We start from the raw sequence: 14,824 nt of genomic DNA on the forward strand, positions 1-14,824 counted from the left end.
GCAGCCAAGACTGATTTGGCCTCTCTGTGACCGTCCCATCTCTCTCATCATGCTGTTAACACGGTGGAGCAGCCAGGACTGATTCGGCCTGGCTGTGACTGTCTCATCTCTCTCATCATGTTGACAACTTGGCAGAGCAGCCAAGACTGATTTGGCCTGGCTGATACTGTCTCATCTCTCTCAACATGTTGTCAACACGTTCGAGCAGCCAGTACTGATTCGGCCTGGCTGTGACTGCCGCATCTCTCTTACCATGTTGACAGCTTGGCAGAGCAGCCAGGACTGATTTGGCTTGGCTGTGACTGTCTCATCTCTCTCATCATGTTGCCAACACGGTGGAGCAGCAAAGACTGATTTGGACTGGCTGTGACCGTCTCATCTCTATCATCATATTGTCAACATGGTGGAGCAGCCAGGACTGATTCGGCCTGGCTGTGACTGCCTCATCTCTCTCACCATGTTGACAACTTGGCAGAGCAGCCAAGACTGATTTGGCCTCTCTGTGACCGTCCCATCTCTCTCATCATGCTGTGAACACGGTGGAGCAGCCAGGACTGATTCGGCCTGGCTGTGACTGTCTCATCTCTCTCACCATCTTGACAACATGGCAGAGCAGCCAACGAGACTGATGTGGCTTGGCTGTGACTGTCTCATCTCTCTCATCATGTTGCCAACACGGTGGAGCATCAAAGACTGATTTGGACTGGCTGTGACCGTCTCATCTCTCTGATCATGCTGTAAACACGGTGGAGCAGCCAGGACTGATTCGGCCTGGCTGTGACTGCCGCATCTCTCTCACCATGTTGTCAGCTTGGCAGAGCAGCCAACAAGACTGATTTGGCCTGGCTGTGACTGTCTCATCTCTCTCATCATGTTGCCAACACGGTGGAGCAGCAAAGACTGATTTGGACTGGCTGTGACCGTCTCATCCCTCTCATCATATTGTCAACACGGTGGAGCAGCCAGGACTGATTCGGCCTGGCTGTGACTGCCTCATCTCTCTCACCATGTTGACAACTTGGCAGAGCAGCCAAGACTGATTTGGCCTGGCTGATACTGTCTCATCTCTCTCAACATGTTGTCAACACGTTCGAGCAGCCAGGACTGATTCGGCCTGGCTGTGACTGCCTCAGCTCTCTCACCATGTTGACAACTTGGCAGAGCAGCCAAGACTGATTCGGCCTTGCTGTGACTGCCTCAGCTCTCTCACCATGTTGACAACTTGGCAGAGCAGCCAAGACTGATTCGGCCTGGCTGTGACTGTCTCATCTCTCTCATCATGTTGCCAACACGGTGGAGCAGCAAAGACTGATTTGGACTAGCTGTGACCGTCTCATTTCTCTCATCATAATATACGGTGGAGCAGCCAGGACTGATTCGGCCTGGCTGTGACTGCCTCATGTCTCTCACCATGTTGACAGCTTGGCAGAGCCGCCAAGACTAATTTGGTTTGGCTGTGACTGTCTCATCTCTCATCATGTTGTCAGCACGAAGGAGCAGCCAGCAAGGACTGTCAAACAGTTGTGTGAGCTCACAAGAGCCACAAGATTTACAGTTATGTAAAGGTTTTGGAGATACGACCAATGCATGCGACCACCGTTTCGGAACCCCAAACTGCCCTCTCCATCGTATCCGTAGGCCGCGCCACCAGACTGTCAGCGCTCACAGACTCCAGTATATAGACCGTATAGACAGTATATATATTTTGAGCATTATGTTTACAACGTAGTTATTATAACACGAATTATGACTCTAAAAACCAAATACTTGCAACTACTATTACTTTTGAGTACGGCCATCACTGAAATTTTAGTGTACTAATTGCTCGCTATAAGCTAGGTGATTGCGCCCCTAAACCAATTGACAACTCTACCTCCACGGAACTCAAACTTTAACGTGAGTTAATTGTAATCTTACTCTCTTCATACCAAAGTGATTTATCTAGGAATAGAGACTAAGAAGAGTTGAACTTCACTAAAAACTAATGATGTGTTGATGATTCAATGAATCCTTCATTTCAATGCTTTGGTTTTCTTGGCGAACTGACGACGTCCGACAATGACCCGTCTACTACACCTGCAATGCATTGCCATTTGTGTATAAACAGATCTATTTTTGGACGAAACTCAGTCCCTCACAAACTTGGGTCGATTTCGCCAGTCATGCCAGTGATGACACTGCTTCAAGGCTGTACCACAGCACTTTAAGCTGTAGCAGCGCCAAGCAAGAGTCAAGACAAATGTCTGCTGCCAGCCACTGCTGGATCACAACCCCCTCGCCTGCCCCCCATCATCAGATTCAGAGGCCTGGTCCAGCCCTGTGATTTAGCCAAATTCAATATGATTCTTTTCTGCTGTGATGTTGAGGCCCTTGTGTCATGCAGCGTAATCCACAGCACCGGTACACAACTTGTGTTAAACCTCGACGTCTGCTGCAATTCAAATTGCATATGACGCCAAGGGATTGTAACGACTTGTTTCTCAAATTTTTTAGTGAACAGTGACCAGCCCACCAGATAGAATGTCCACCATCACCCAAGGAATTGATCACATTCCCGATTCTCTCGGCTTTCTGGTCCTCATTTCTGAAGATGGTGCTGTACTTAGTGTAAGTTTCTGGCAGATTTGTGAAGCCTGCAAGTGCAAGAGCATAAGTAATTAACATGATTATCTACAGAATGATGCCAGAGTCAAGTTTTGATGTTGGTAAAAGCTGTGCTGAGTTGGATTTGACAATAACGGATTTTGTAAGGGAATTGATCTGTAAAAAAAATGCTTGATTACTGTAATCAGCAGTGTATGACAGGTCATATGTGACCCGCTCTACCAAAACTAGGCGCTTGTCGCATCTGAACTTGACAGGTTGATACGGACTTGTTGTTCATTTCCCTATTGTAGACCTTTGGTGAAATGTAACCAAATCAGTTTGTAATAGATTTCACATAAGGTCTACAATAGGGAAATGAACAACAAGTCCATATCAACCTGTCGAGTTCAGATGCGACAAGCGCCAAGTTTTGGTAGAGCGATCGTCACATATGTTGAAATGTATGTCTTTCAACTGTTTCGCTGATTCCACAACATTACAAATATTTTTACTGATATTATTAAGAGTACAATATAATACTAAAGTATTAATGAAAGCATGCATGATAGATAGGTAAGGCCTAGTTAAAGGGGGACATATGCAGGGGCAGGGGGTATATGCCATCTTCAGATGACTAATATACATAGAAAAGGTACTGGGTCAAGTTATATTAAGGTCTATTATATTCCTCTTACAAGCCTGAAAATTTTCGTCATACTGTGAGATGGGAGAGACTCCTATTGGTGACTTTGTGTAACTTTATCTTGCCTACCGAACTGCTGCCTATAGATTCCCTTTAAGTTAGCATCTAAAAATTGGCGTTCAACGTCGTGTGTCCCCATCCATGACCTGAAATCTAGGCCTAGAGGTTTTATACAGTTATTAATTATTGTTGACTCAGTCATCTTGTCCTCAATAGATGACCTAAATCATCTCTTGTGTATGGACACCTGAGCTTCAAGGTGACTGCTAGTATGAATTCATGTAAGTAAAAAATTGTGTTATGTACATAGTTCGCCAAAGGGATCTATGATGCCCACTTGGGTCATCTTACTCTGTATATTGAACATGTAAAACTATGTCATTGTTGCATATACATGTCTCTTGAAATTATTGTGGGTTTTAGTTCAACTGTGACACAGTAACAACTTGAAAGTCAAAGGCCTACAATGGCTACAGTCACAGTGCAACCCAAGCGGCCGAAGTTGAAATAGTGGTATGGACCATCCGTTTAAGATCATGTAAAACCAGCTTTTGTAACACCCTTCCGGTAAGCTAGTCCATATCTTTAGCTAACTGAGTGTTGCCTTCCATTCTGGCCAATGCACATGAAAATGTCTTATTGATTTGCAACTGGTAGGGTACAGATCAATCCAGATGCCAGACTGGTCTATAGAGATTACCTTCTCTGTATATCTAGCTAGCTTTTGCATCAAATTGTGCATTTAGGGCTCTGGTGGCAGGTGGAAGACAGTAACTCAGTTGCAGGTTAATGGCTACTCTTCAGTATGGATTTATTCACATCAGATGTTCAGACTTGTAGGCCTATTTATTATGTGAACATTTGAGAGTCTAGTTGCTGTAATGTAGAACTGCTCTATCATATTCATCTTGGGCCTATGCAAAAGCTTCATCTTTTGCCAGTGTAATATTTTATTTCGCTCTAGCGGCCTTTTATGTTGTTTATATGTTTGAACAGAAAATATTTATGATGCGTTGATATATTTTGAAAGGCTTATATTGTCTCTCTTCAGGTTGTTGAAGATGTTTGCCCTGAAAGTCTTGTGTTGAGAAGATGGAATTAAATGGCGTCGCTGCCAGTGGACCATTCGGAGATGGACGGGAAAGGTCGCAGAGTGACACTACTGATATTTCGCGTGTCTTCAGTAATGACAGCATAAACAGCGCCCTGAGTGCTGTTTCAGGGTTAAGTAGTGGTTCATCTGTGAACAGTCAGGTTACATGTGTAAATACCGGTGTCAAAAATGGTGCTCTGCCTATGCTTGACCAAGGTCCAAAGTCAACTGAATCAAAATGTGATGCCGAGCTTCCTAAAACTGACTTGGAAACAAATATTCCAGCTGTTGCTGTGTTATCGCCAGCGAGGAGCAGGAAAACGTTTGTAGTGGAAAAAGTTGATGAAGACAAACTGCGGGCCGACCAGGATGAGTTGGAAAGCCCCAAGAAGGATTTGCCCATTGTTGCCTTGTTCAAGCCAGAAGCTAAGAGGGATAGCATTGAACACGCTGATGTGAAGTCAGTTTCTTTACCTGAAGAAGAGCCTGAAGTAAAGCCAGCCCCATTTGTAAAGAGAAAAGACAGTGTATTTTCTGGTTTGATTAAAGGTAAAAAGACAGCTGATGGAAATGAGAGCTCACCGAGGCCAAGTCGCAAGTTGTCGTTTTCTCATCATCGCAAAAACTGTGTTAATAGAAGAGGTTCTATTGAAACTGCAACGAACTTGTCAGTACCAGGACGGAAAAAGTCCAAGGATGAGTCTCGAACACGTTCAGGGACTATTGAGTCAGCGGAACATGAAGAGGGACAGCGGGACCAATTGTTAGAGCTTCCAAAGATAAAGAAGAATAAGAGAAAAAAAGATGGAAATCGACGAGTGTCTTATAACGATTTGGTAGTGAAGATTCCGACGGATGATGAGTACGAAGACAATGATGACGTCTTTGTGGAGAAAACGCCGAACAGACAACGAGAAGGACCAGAAGACGATATGGAGGAGGACGTAGAGGTGGGTTATCTTGGATATCATCTTGATTTTTTTTCTTTTTTCTCCAGGGAACAGAGGTGTTTTGGAGAAGGCCAAGAGGAACTTCAACTGGGTTGATGTCTATCGTTATGCCAGCACACTACACACGTGGTGGAGGCTGTTCTTGCTTCCTTCCTGCTTCTTCCAACTTCACTCATTTTGCACATACCTCACCTTCTCATCTTATGAATTTTAAAAAGTGATGCTTAGCTGTCAACTGAAAAAATGAACCCTGAGCAATATGTACTTCATTTGGGGGGGTAAGCTCGGACTATTATCTCGTTGGCAGAACCAGGAGCCTTCTATCCAGGGTGATCAGGAGGTTCATGTGATATCAATACTTCCGGCAGTGGAAGGATAAAGATGTCATACAATGTTATGTACATGATTGTACAAGTACTGTAGGCCGTGATCTTTACCGCGTATTCATTGGTTAGTGGTTAGAGTCATGCAGAAAGTGTATATCAGTACTTGAAGTAACAGAGGTTTTATTTCCTGACTGAAACACTTCCAGTTTCCTTTATAATATCCTGTTAGTTTTAGGTCTGGCATTACAAAAACCTCCCACGAACCTCAGTCTTGAGAATGGTGGCACAGCCAACAATGTATCTTTCTGAACTTGTGATGCTGTGTACTTACCACATATTATGTATTTGTGCATCTCCGACTCTTCAGAAAATATCTGCTGCATCAGATCTCACACATACACATCCTCTAGTTCTTCTTGAACTGCAATATGTATATAATTAAGGTGTCCTTCCCGGTACAGAACACGAATTAGCTAAGATCTATTAGGAGCGATACAGTTAGACACATCTGCAGTTGCTTTTATTCATAAATATAGATTTTTCCAAGTCTAGATCTAATGCTTGCCTTGATATGAGTGTCATTACAGCAGTGCATGCAATCACTATATATCTCTGAGTTGAGCTACATAATCACATTGTAGAACTTCTTGAAAGGTAGTTGAGCAGCCCAGGGCAACCATGATGGCCTGTAGCAATCTTTCAAGACTCACAGTCTAAAAAAAGGAACAATCCTTGCCTACTGTGTCAACTGCTTCTGCTCTTTGTCAGATGCCTTGCCCAAGGTCACTGACTGTAGAAATGGATTAACACTTGTCTACCTTGCAACTACTTCTTGACAATATGTGAAGTGCCTTGCCTAAGGTCACAGGCCTTTGGTAGATGTTGATTTGGTTTTTTATTGCATCATTTATCATAGCAGCAATGAATATAGCGTGTGTCTGCAATAAAAATCGTTACTCATTTGTGCACTTAAAATTGAACAACTGGCAATACAGACTGAGTTTTGAAAGTTAACCCAAAGACTTGGTAGAGAATGTTTGTGTATATTTTTGGAGGCATCCCAATACTGTATAAAATTCTAATCACATACTCTGTGAAACTAGTGACAAATTTTAGTACCTTCCACTTTTCCAGTCCTCATCAAACTGTTTTTACTTCTATACAATCAAGATGCATCAATTTTCAATATTAGCCAACCACTTACCCAGAACACATCAATAATAAAAGCGGAAAATGGTGCACGATGGTGAACCATGTATCCCAAGTACACTCGGTACTTCAATTTGTCCAATTGCTGAGCAAAATATGCACTTCACTGTCGACTGATTCAGATTGTATCGATTTATCCCACTGGTTCTGTGAACAGATTAAAGTTAAAAGTTCTGGAGTGTGTGTTTGTGTCCCATCGTGTTGTTCAGGTTTGTCGTAGGCGTGAATATCAAATCATTAGGGTTGGTCATAGGCATGAATATATCTTGGCCATCATTGTCATTTTTATACACGATATCGGTTTGATAGTTCTGAAAATTCGGTGGAGCAGACAACGTTCCCTGGAGATCCGGCCATAGTGCGGTGTTCACATTTTATGCCAATCTGTTTGCAGACTTAGCCGAATGAAAGCATATCACTGCATCTTTCATCTGATATCTTCACTCATCTTTCTATTTGGATAACCGACATTATTGTCATTGAGTACACTCACAAATATTTTCATAGTTTTCGGTCCGATATTAATATTCTGCTCAGCAGAGTGACTCATATCCAGTGGGGCAGTGAAGCAGCTAGGTTGTCTTGGTTGTGCATGGACTGACTATCTATAGAGCAGTTTAGTTGTGCCAATGTGCAATTGAAGAGGGTGCAAAATTTTTCCTTAATCATTTACACAGCTTGAGTTATTATTTGCCCAGTGATTTTTCTAATCAATAGTGAATAGTAATGTTCATTGTCCACCTCACATTATTCAGTTTGGAATATGCTGGAGAGAATTGTTTGATGGTTGTCCCTCCTCGGCCTCTGAGACACTCAATTTGTTTCCTCATCTCCTTCCCTTTTGTGTTCGCTCTGTGATAGGAATACACGTCAGTCGAAACCATCTACCCGGTGATTTTGTTCGGAAATTTGTGATTTCTAATTTGGTGTCTCACACCAGGACACCTTTCGATTAGGACAGCATTTTTTCAGCACCAAGGACCAAAACCCCTCTCCCCAATGGGGAGGGTGTCCTGTTAGAAAAGTGGTGTCTACTAAGAGTGGTTCTGCTGTATTATCAATTCTGCTGAAGTGATAGCTTTTCCCTGCCTCCGTCAGCATGGATTAATAAGTCATTGCGCACAGTGGCCTGTGAAGTTGGATACTATCGATTGTAAAGTCTTTTGCGTCAACTTATGAAGGGACCAATCATGGATAGATTCTTTCAGGGTGATTGATATAACAATATCTCGAGGGTAGAGGGCATGCAAAGATTGTACCAAAAACTTTTATGGCATAAAAGGGGGACACTCACATCTCTAAATTCTGTGGATTGGATTCAGTCAAACTTGATGAGGAAAACTTGATGAGAAGATGCATTGTTTTACAAAGACTGTGTGGTGAAGTGAAAAATATCTTGAAAGAAGGAAAAGTAGAGGATTAGGATCTTCTTATTCATTAAAATTGTAATTGTAGTAGCCATGTTCGCGCCCTCTAGGAAAAACCAGCCTGTGTATGTTGTTGGGGAGCACAGGGATTCTGTTTGTATCCTTAAGGTATGTTTTATGTTGATAGTAAGTTGTAAAAATATTCTGATGCATCCAGAACTTTCAGTACATGTTCATGCAGAAACTTGCAACAGTATATGTTTATGGACTAGCCCAATAGTATATATTCTCCTCCTCTAAAAGTAGAGAAGAAAAAAACTAAATTTAGTTTTTACAATATCAGAGATGTTATCATCAAAATATAATTTAATTCATCCAGTCTTACTTTCCATTGTCTGTGGGCAATTTGATAAGACAAGTTTAAAATATAAAAACAGCATGGACAGAAATATATTTGGCCTTGGGTGTTATTTCACCAAGATATTATGTGGGAATGGTAAACAGCAGTAATAGTAGTATCATGTTATGTATCTCTTCAGGTGATACATAGGTTGAATCGCAAGACTGTCCCATCTCCTGCATTGTAGAATTTTGATAAATTCCTTGAGCCAGAAATGTTTACACCTCTCAGCGCTCATTTCAAATTGCACCTGTGAAACTTCTCCCATCTCTTCCTCTCCGTTGACACGTCAGTTGTGTAGATTTAAAACTTGTCAAAATATTTTCAGAAAATCGAACTGGATAAAAAAAGAAAAAAGAAACAGGTAATCTTTACAATGTCAATGTGGTGTTTATGTCTTATATTGAATGTATGTTCAGTTTTGTTTTTTATTTAGCTCCTTTACAGTGATAGCAAAACAAGAGTTCTTTTTGTGGCGTCTAGAATTGCATGGCTATTGCAAAAACTTTCCCATGATCATCAAGATGGACCAAGATGCTAAATATTGATGTGTTATTGTTGTCATCAGTAGGCACCCTGTAAACAAGAGATTTTTGTTGGTGCAATAGGTCATCATGATCACATGTGACAAGAATCTGATCATCACAGGTGCTTGTCAATGATTGTCAGCTGTGGTCTAATATCGAGTCAGTTCGCTATTATTGCAGTTTCCTGCAAAGTGCTCGTGCAGTGAAAATTGGCAATCACAACGACCTGTGATCATTCTTGGTTTTTGTTTAATCATTTCTAATCACAGTCGTTATGTCGTCATGACTACCATATGTTGCTTATTTGCAGAGGACTATTACTTATTCGTTTGAGTTCACAGTTACAATATTGCTTGCTGCGGGGTACTTTAGTTTGCATGGCCAGCATGCCTTAAAATTCATCATCTTCAATCATTTTTAGGTTTCTTCCAGGATTCAATTTGAGAGGCAGCCCCCCCCCCCATATTCTAGCTTTGTTTTGGGGAATAGGAGCAAGTTGTGTTATTTGTTGTTTTGTCACTTGAAAGAAAACCTTAGAAAGTTCTTAGTTGTTGGCTTAATCTTTACTGTAAATGTTGGTGTTGGCTTAGTGTGACATCCTGACATCCTTGCCATTTCACTTGATATAACCATATATTCCCCTGTGAAACAGAGTTTTACTCATTCTTAATTCATTGTGATCCAACCTTGCCCACTGACAGTGCCAGTCATGTCTCAGTCAAACGGCATGCAGAGAATAGTGAGGACAGTATTGGATGTTTCTGTTTGTCCCATAGGTGTAAAATGTAAAGGTCCCTGGTCATTAACTCTATGGATAATTGTCACATGTCTCAACTGCTATCATTTTCGTTCCAGGAGAAACCTATAATCCCACGGCTGAAGAAAAGGCGCCCTCTTTTTCGTCCACAAGACCGCAGCATCAAGGTCCTGTTGATCGTCCTCTTTCTGCTGATGGTAGGGGGTGTCACCTGTATCTGGATATTCTACAAGAAACAGCTGTATGAGGTCGAGATTGGGAAAAAAATCACATTCAACCATGACACAAGGACTTTAATCGTACGGGAGTTTGGATCGGTGAATGTTTCTCTGGAAGGGGTCCTTGGTCTGAATGTTCCGCATGTTTTACCATATCTGTGCTCACATGAGAACCACCAAACTGAGCTCTGCGTGCGCTGGCCAGGGCATGCGGTTTTGAACATCAAATATTGGGATGCGACGGACAGCATCGGGTGTTATAATATAACGTGGGAGATGTTGTCAGATGCTTTTATACCTCGGGATTGTTTCAAGATGGATAATGCTAACTGGTATGGTGGGGGTTTGATGAGTGAACAGCTATGGCCATTAGAGAAACAGGAACATAAGGAAATGCCTTACGTAACTGGGAACATCCTGGACGGTGAATATGGGTCTGTGATTCAGGCGTATTGGTTGTCTTCCCAAGGCATTTCATTGGTTGTACCAACGAATGTACCATTATGGGCGAGCCTAAATGCGTCCATTGCTGGTGATGCAAGTGGCTTGTGTTTGTCTGCCACTTATACTGGACCATACCGCCAACTAAGTGAAACAGTAGGTTCTCACATGGAGTACAGTCTTTGTAAGGGCACAGATTTGAAATCTGTTCATACATACATGATCTCTAAAGTAGTCGGGACGCTTAGCAATGTACCTAAGGGTGACTTTTTCCGATATCCAGGATGGTCAACATGGGGCAAATATGGGAAGAATATTACTCAGGACAAGGTATTCGCGCTGTATCAAGAGATTAAACAAAATAACTTTCCTGCCAGTCATCTTGAAATCTATGACAAGTGGGAACAGAATTATGGCGATATAGTATTTGATGAGAAGAAGTTTCCAAATCCCCGCCAGTTGGTGACAGAACTTACTAAAGGTGGTGTAGAAATCATGGCTTGTGTTCATCCTTTTGTTGATACTCGTTCCGAGATATTTCAAGAGGGTGTGCGTGAGGGTTATTTTGTTATGAATGAGGATGATATTGTGCCCGGTTTGACATATTGGTGGAATAGTGTTGGTGCCGTCGTTGACTTTACAAGTTCAAAGTCGAGTGCTTGGTTTAAATCTCGTCTGCTTACCCTGCAGAATCAGACGGGAATTAAGTCATTCCGCTTCGATGCTGGTGAGGTCAGTTGGTTGCCGCACAAACCACATTTCAGTATACCGCAGATCAACCCGCTAGAATACTCTCGGAAATACGTTGAATTGGCGGAGTCATTGGGTGGGAAAACAATTGTAACAAGTAGCTTCCATAATCAGGACATTCCAGTGATCATCCGAATCCATGATAAAAGTCCCACATGGGGATACGACAATGGTCTCAAGTCGATCATACCGACCGTGCTGACATTGAACCTCATCGGTTACCCGTATCTCCAGTTACAAGTGGGGAGTGGTGGAGACACTCTTCATCATGATGTCCAAAACTTCTCCTTTGTAGATTTACTCCCAACACGAGAATTATACCTCCGCACCTTACAGATTGCAATATTTCTTCCCTCTTTTCAATTTTCTGTGCCTCCTTGGCAGTTTGATCAGGAAATGACAGACCTTGCCAAACAATATGTGAAATTCCACGAAGATTTTGTGATGCCAAGAATCCAGACTCTGTTTTCAAACTACACAAAGAAAGGTCTTCCAATCCTCCGTCCACTTTGGTGGCTTGAGAACACTGAAGAGGCGAGGACAATAGATTCTGAATTCCTAATCGGTGATACTGTACTTGTTGCCCCTATGTTAGAGAAGGGTAAGTCAAAGAGGAATATCTACCTCCCAAGAGGAAACTGGCAGGATCCTTTCAAGGGAATGATCATAGAGGGTGGGATCTGGCTGAAACATTACTCAGTTCCAGACAATGTGGTGCCATATTTTGTTCATGAATCTTAATAGTGATTTTAGGAAAATTGCTGTGTGTCAAGTTTGTCTTCAAAAATCTGGCTTTCAAAACTGCCTCATCTAAAAAGAAATTTCAGGTCCAGATGATTTGACCCACAGTTATTTCTTTGCTGCTGGCTTGTGGCTCTCAACGATTTCGTCCTGCCGGTATAAGTCAACTACTCTTGTGATATTTTCCTGCAGGGTAACCTCTGACTGAAGAGTAAATAAATGTGAGTCATTTCCAGGAACTCAGCTCTTTGGCTTTAGATCATTGTTCAAGATTCATCACTGGCATGATGAAATCTTAAGTAGATCAATTAGCAGGGTGTTGATCAATCGATGTGTATTTTGCATCTCGCAGATACTCTTGTATGCACTGTTTGCCTGCCAACACAGTTTTGTTTTCATCAACAATTCTTAACAACGGGCAAATGCATTTTTCTCTGTTTTCAATGACAAGTGGAAAGTGACATGTTTATTGTGAAAACTTGAAACCATTATAAACCTGGCATTATAAGTGACAATGTGAATGCAGTTTCTCATGGCTTATACCATCAATATGCCTGGATGATAGTGATAGATGAAAATAGAACACGAGGAAGAGTGCAGGTGACATGTGTCACCATACTTTTTTTTTAGACCAGCCTTTGGCATTCATGTATGCTGTGATTTGCAATCATTTCTAATGGCTTTAATATTTGTATCAAAAAAATATCATTTCTATTCTTACTTTTTTGTGAGAGGAAGTATGATACTTGACATTCAAAATGTCTAGTACATGATTTTACTTTTGTGAATAAAGGTTTTGTTAAAGAGAATACTTGTCGTATTTCATTTTTCACAGATTTCTCCTTCTTTGATGATAAAGCCAGATGGGTTGTGCCAAAAACATGCTTCATACATTTTTGTTCTCTCTTGGGCGACAGTGATGCTGTCCTTAGTGCGGCCCTAAAGTGAGTCTGCCCTCAGTGTGGGGAAAACTGTCATTCTGGCCTCGAACTGACCAGGCTGTGATTCTGACCTCATTTGTGTGTGACGAGGCTGTTTTTCTGTCCTCCGCTGTCTGAGCCAGCTGTGATTCTGAGCCCAGTTGTGTGACAAGGCTGTAATGCTGTCCTCGTTTAGGCAAGGCTGTGATAATCTCCTTGGTGAGTTTGACCAGGCTGTGATTCTGTTCCCAGTATGGTAAGGATGTTACTTGTCCTCAATATGACCAGACTGGAGAATCAGATCTTAGTACACCAGACTGTTCTATCCTAACTATGTGACCAGAATGTGATTCTGTCCTCGGTCTGACCATGCTGCATATAGGCTGCCCCACTCTGACCAGGCTTTAATTCGGTCATCAACAAGTTGAGACTGTGATTCTGTCTTCAGGCTGTGATTCTGTCCTTACTATGGCCAGACTGTTTTCTATCTACAATACATATGACCAAGCAGTGATTCTGTCATTTGTACGATCATCATGAGCTTCATGGTCTTTCACTCGGTACTTACAATGTTCAGAGATGAGGGTGGCGAGGAGCATGCATGACCCTGGTATTCAAGGATGTGATATGACCAGACTGATAATTTCAGCTCTTAGTACAGGCAGACTATCCTCACTATGGCCAGATTAGTGCTGGATTCTGTCTTCAGTATGACTGGGCGATGAGGTAGGTTGTGATTCTGTCCTCAATATGATCTGACTGTGTTTCTCTCCCGGCCTCAGTATGGCTAGACTGTGATAGGCTTCCTTCAGATGACCAGACTGTGGCAGACTATGATTCTGTCCTCATCTAATCAGATTGTAATTCTGTCCTCAGTGTGGCCACACAACAGGCTGTTCTCAGGATGACTAGTCTGTGGTAGGCTTTGATTCTGTCCTCAGTTTGATCAGACTGCTATTCTGTCCTCATGTATGGAGAGACTGTGATGAGCTCTCCTCAGGATGACCTCACATGCACTGGGGACAACACCAGTGTCTGCAATGGAAGCGCTGCTGTCTCTATGTGCTCTTGAAGACAGTCACCCCATGGTCAAAGAGCCAACCTCACATGCACTGCGGACAACACCAGTGTCTGCAATGGAAGCGCTGCTGTGGTCTTGAAGACAGTTAACCCATGGCCAAAGAGACAACCTCACATGCACTGGGGACAACATCAGTGTCTGCAATGGAATCGCTGCTGTCTCTATGCGCTCTTGAAGACAGTCACCCCATGGCCAAAGAGCCAACCTCACATGCACTGGGGACAACACCAGTGCCTGCAATGGAAGCTCTGCTGTCTCTATGTGCTCTTGAAGACAGTCACCCCATGGCCAAAGAGACAACCTCACATGCACTGGGGACAACACCAGTGTCTGCAATGGAAGCGCTGCTGTCTCTATGTGCTCTTGAAGACAGTCACCCCATGGTCAAAGAGCCAACCTCACATGCACTGGGGACAACACCAGTGTCTGCAATGGAAGCGCTGCTGTCTCTATGTGCTCTTGAAGACAGTCACCCCATGGCAAAAGAGCCAACCTCACATGCACTGGGGACAACACCAGTGTCTGCAATGGAAGCGCTGCTGTTTCTATGTGCTCTTGAAGACAGTCACCCCATGGTCAAAGAGACACCCTCACATGCACTGCGGACAACACCAGTGTCTGCAATGGAAGGGCTGCTGTCTCTATGTGCTCTTGAAGACAGTCACCCCATGGTCAAAGAGACAACCTCACATGCACTGCGGACAACACCAGTGTCTGCAATGGAAGCGCTGCTGTCTCTATGTGCTCTTGAAGAC

The 14,824-nt window shown here is 42.7% G+C and overlaps 1 protein-coding gene across 5 annotated transcripts; it reads left to right on the forward strand.

Moving 5' to 3' along the window:
- The first annotated feature begins 1,846 nt into the window (after positions 1-1,846).
- LOC135483154 (myogenesis-regulating glycosidase-like) lies at positions 1,847-12,877 on the forward strand. 5 transcript variants are annotated; one of them, XM_064763759.1, is made up of 6 exons: positions 1,847-1,896; positions 2,494-2,607; positions 3,506-3,570; positions 4,341-5,332; positions 8,963-8,998; positions 10,017-12,877. In XM_064763759.1, exons 4-6 carry the CDS (start codon positions 4,382-4,384, stop codon positions 12,066-12,068), a joined length of 3,039 nt encoding a protein of 1,012 aa, XP_064619829.1. In that variant the 5' UTR covers positions 1,847-1,896; positions 2,494-2,607; positions 3,506-3,570; positions 4,341-4,381; the 3' UTR covers positions 12,069-12,877. The 5 variants fall into 5 exon arrangements, with proteins under 5 accessions (XP_064619829.1, XP_064619827.1, XP_064619832.1 ...); XM_064763757.1 differs by lacking the exon at positions 3,506-3,570; XM_064763762.1 differs by lacking the exons at positions 3,506-3,570; positions 8,963-8,998.
- The last annotated feature ends 1,947 nt before the right edge of the window (positions 12,878-14,824 follow it).

This window comes from Lineus longissimus, chromosome 2 (assembly GCF_910592395.1).
Source record: "Lineus longissimus chromosome 2, tnLinLong1.2, whole genome shotgun sequence".
Taxonomy (NCBI): Eukaryota; Metazoa; Nemertea; class Pilidiophora; order Heteronemertea; family Lineidae; genus Lineus; species Lineus longissimus.

What these genes read in the sequence shown, in the direction of transcription:
- LOC135483154 (XM_064763759.1), top strand. Translation starts at nt 4,382, where the DNA reads ATGGAATTAAATGGCGTCGCTGCCAGTGGACCATTCGGAGATGGACGG. An exon ending in ATATGGAGGAGGACGTAGAG is followed by an intron (nt 5,333 to 8,962) that starts GTGGGTTATCTT and finishes AAATATTTTCAG; the next exon opens with AAAATCGAACTGGATAAAAA. An exon ending in AAAAAAGAAAAAAGAAACAG is followed by an intron (nt 8,999 to 10,016) that starts GTAATCTTTACA and finishes TTTTCGTTCCAG; the next exon opens with GAGAAACCTATAATCCCACG.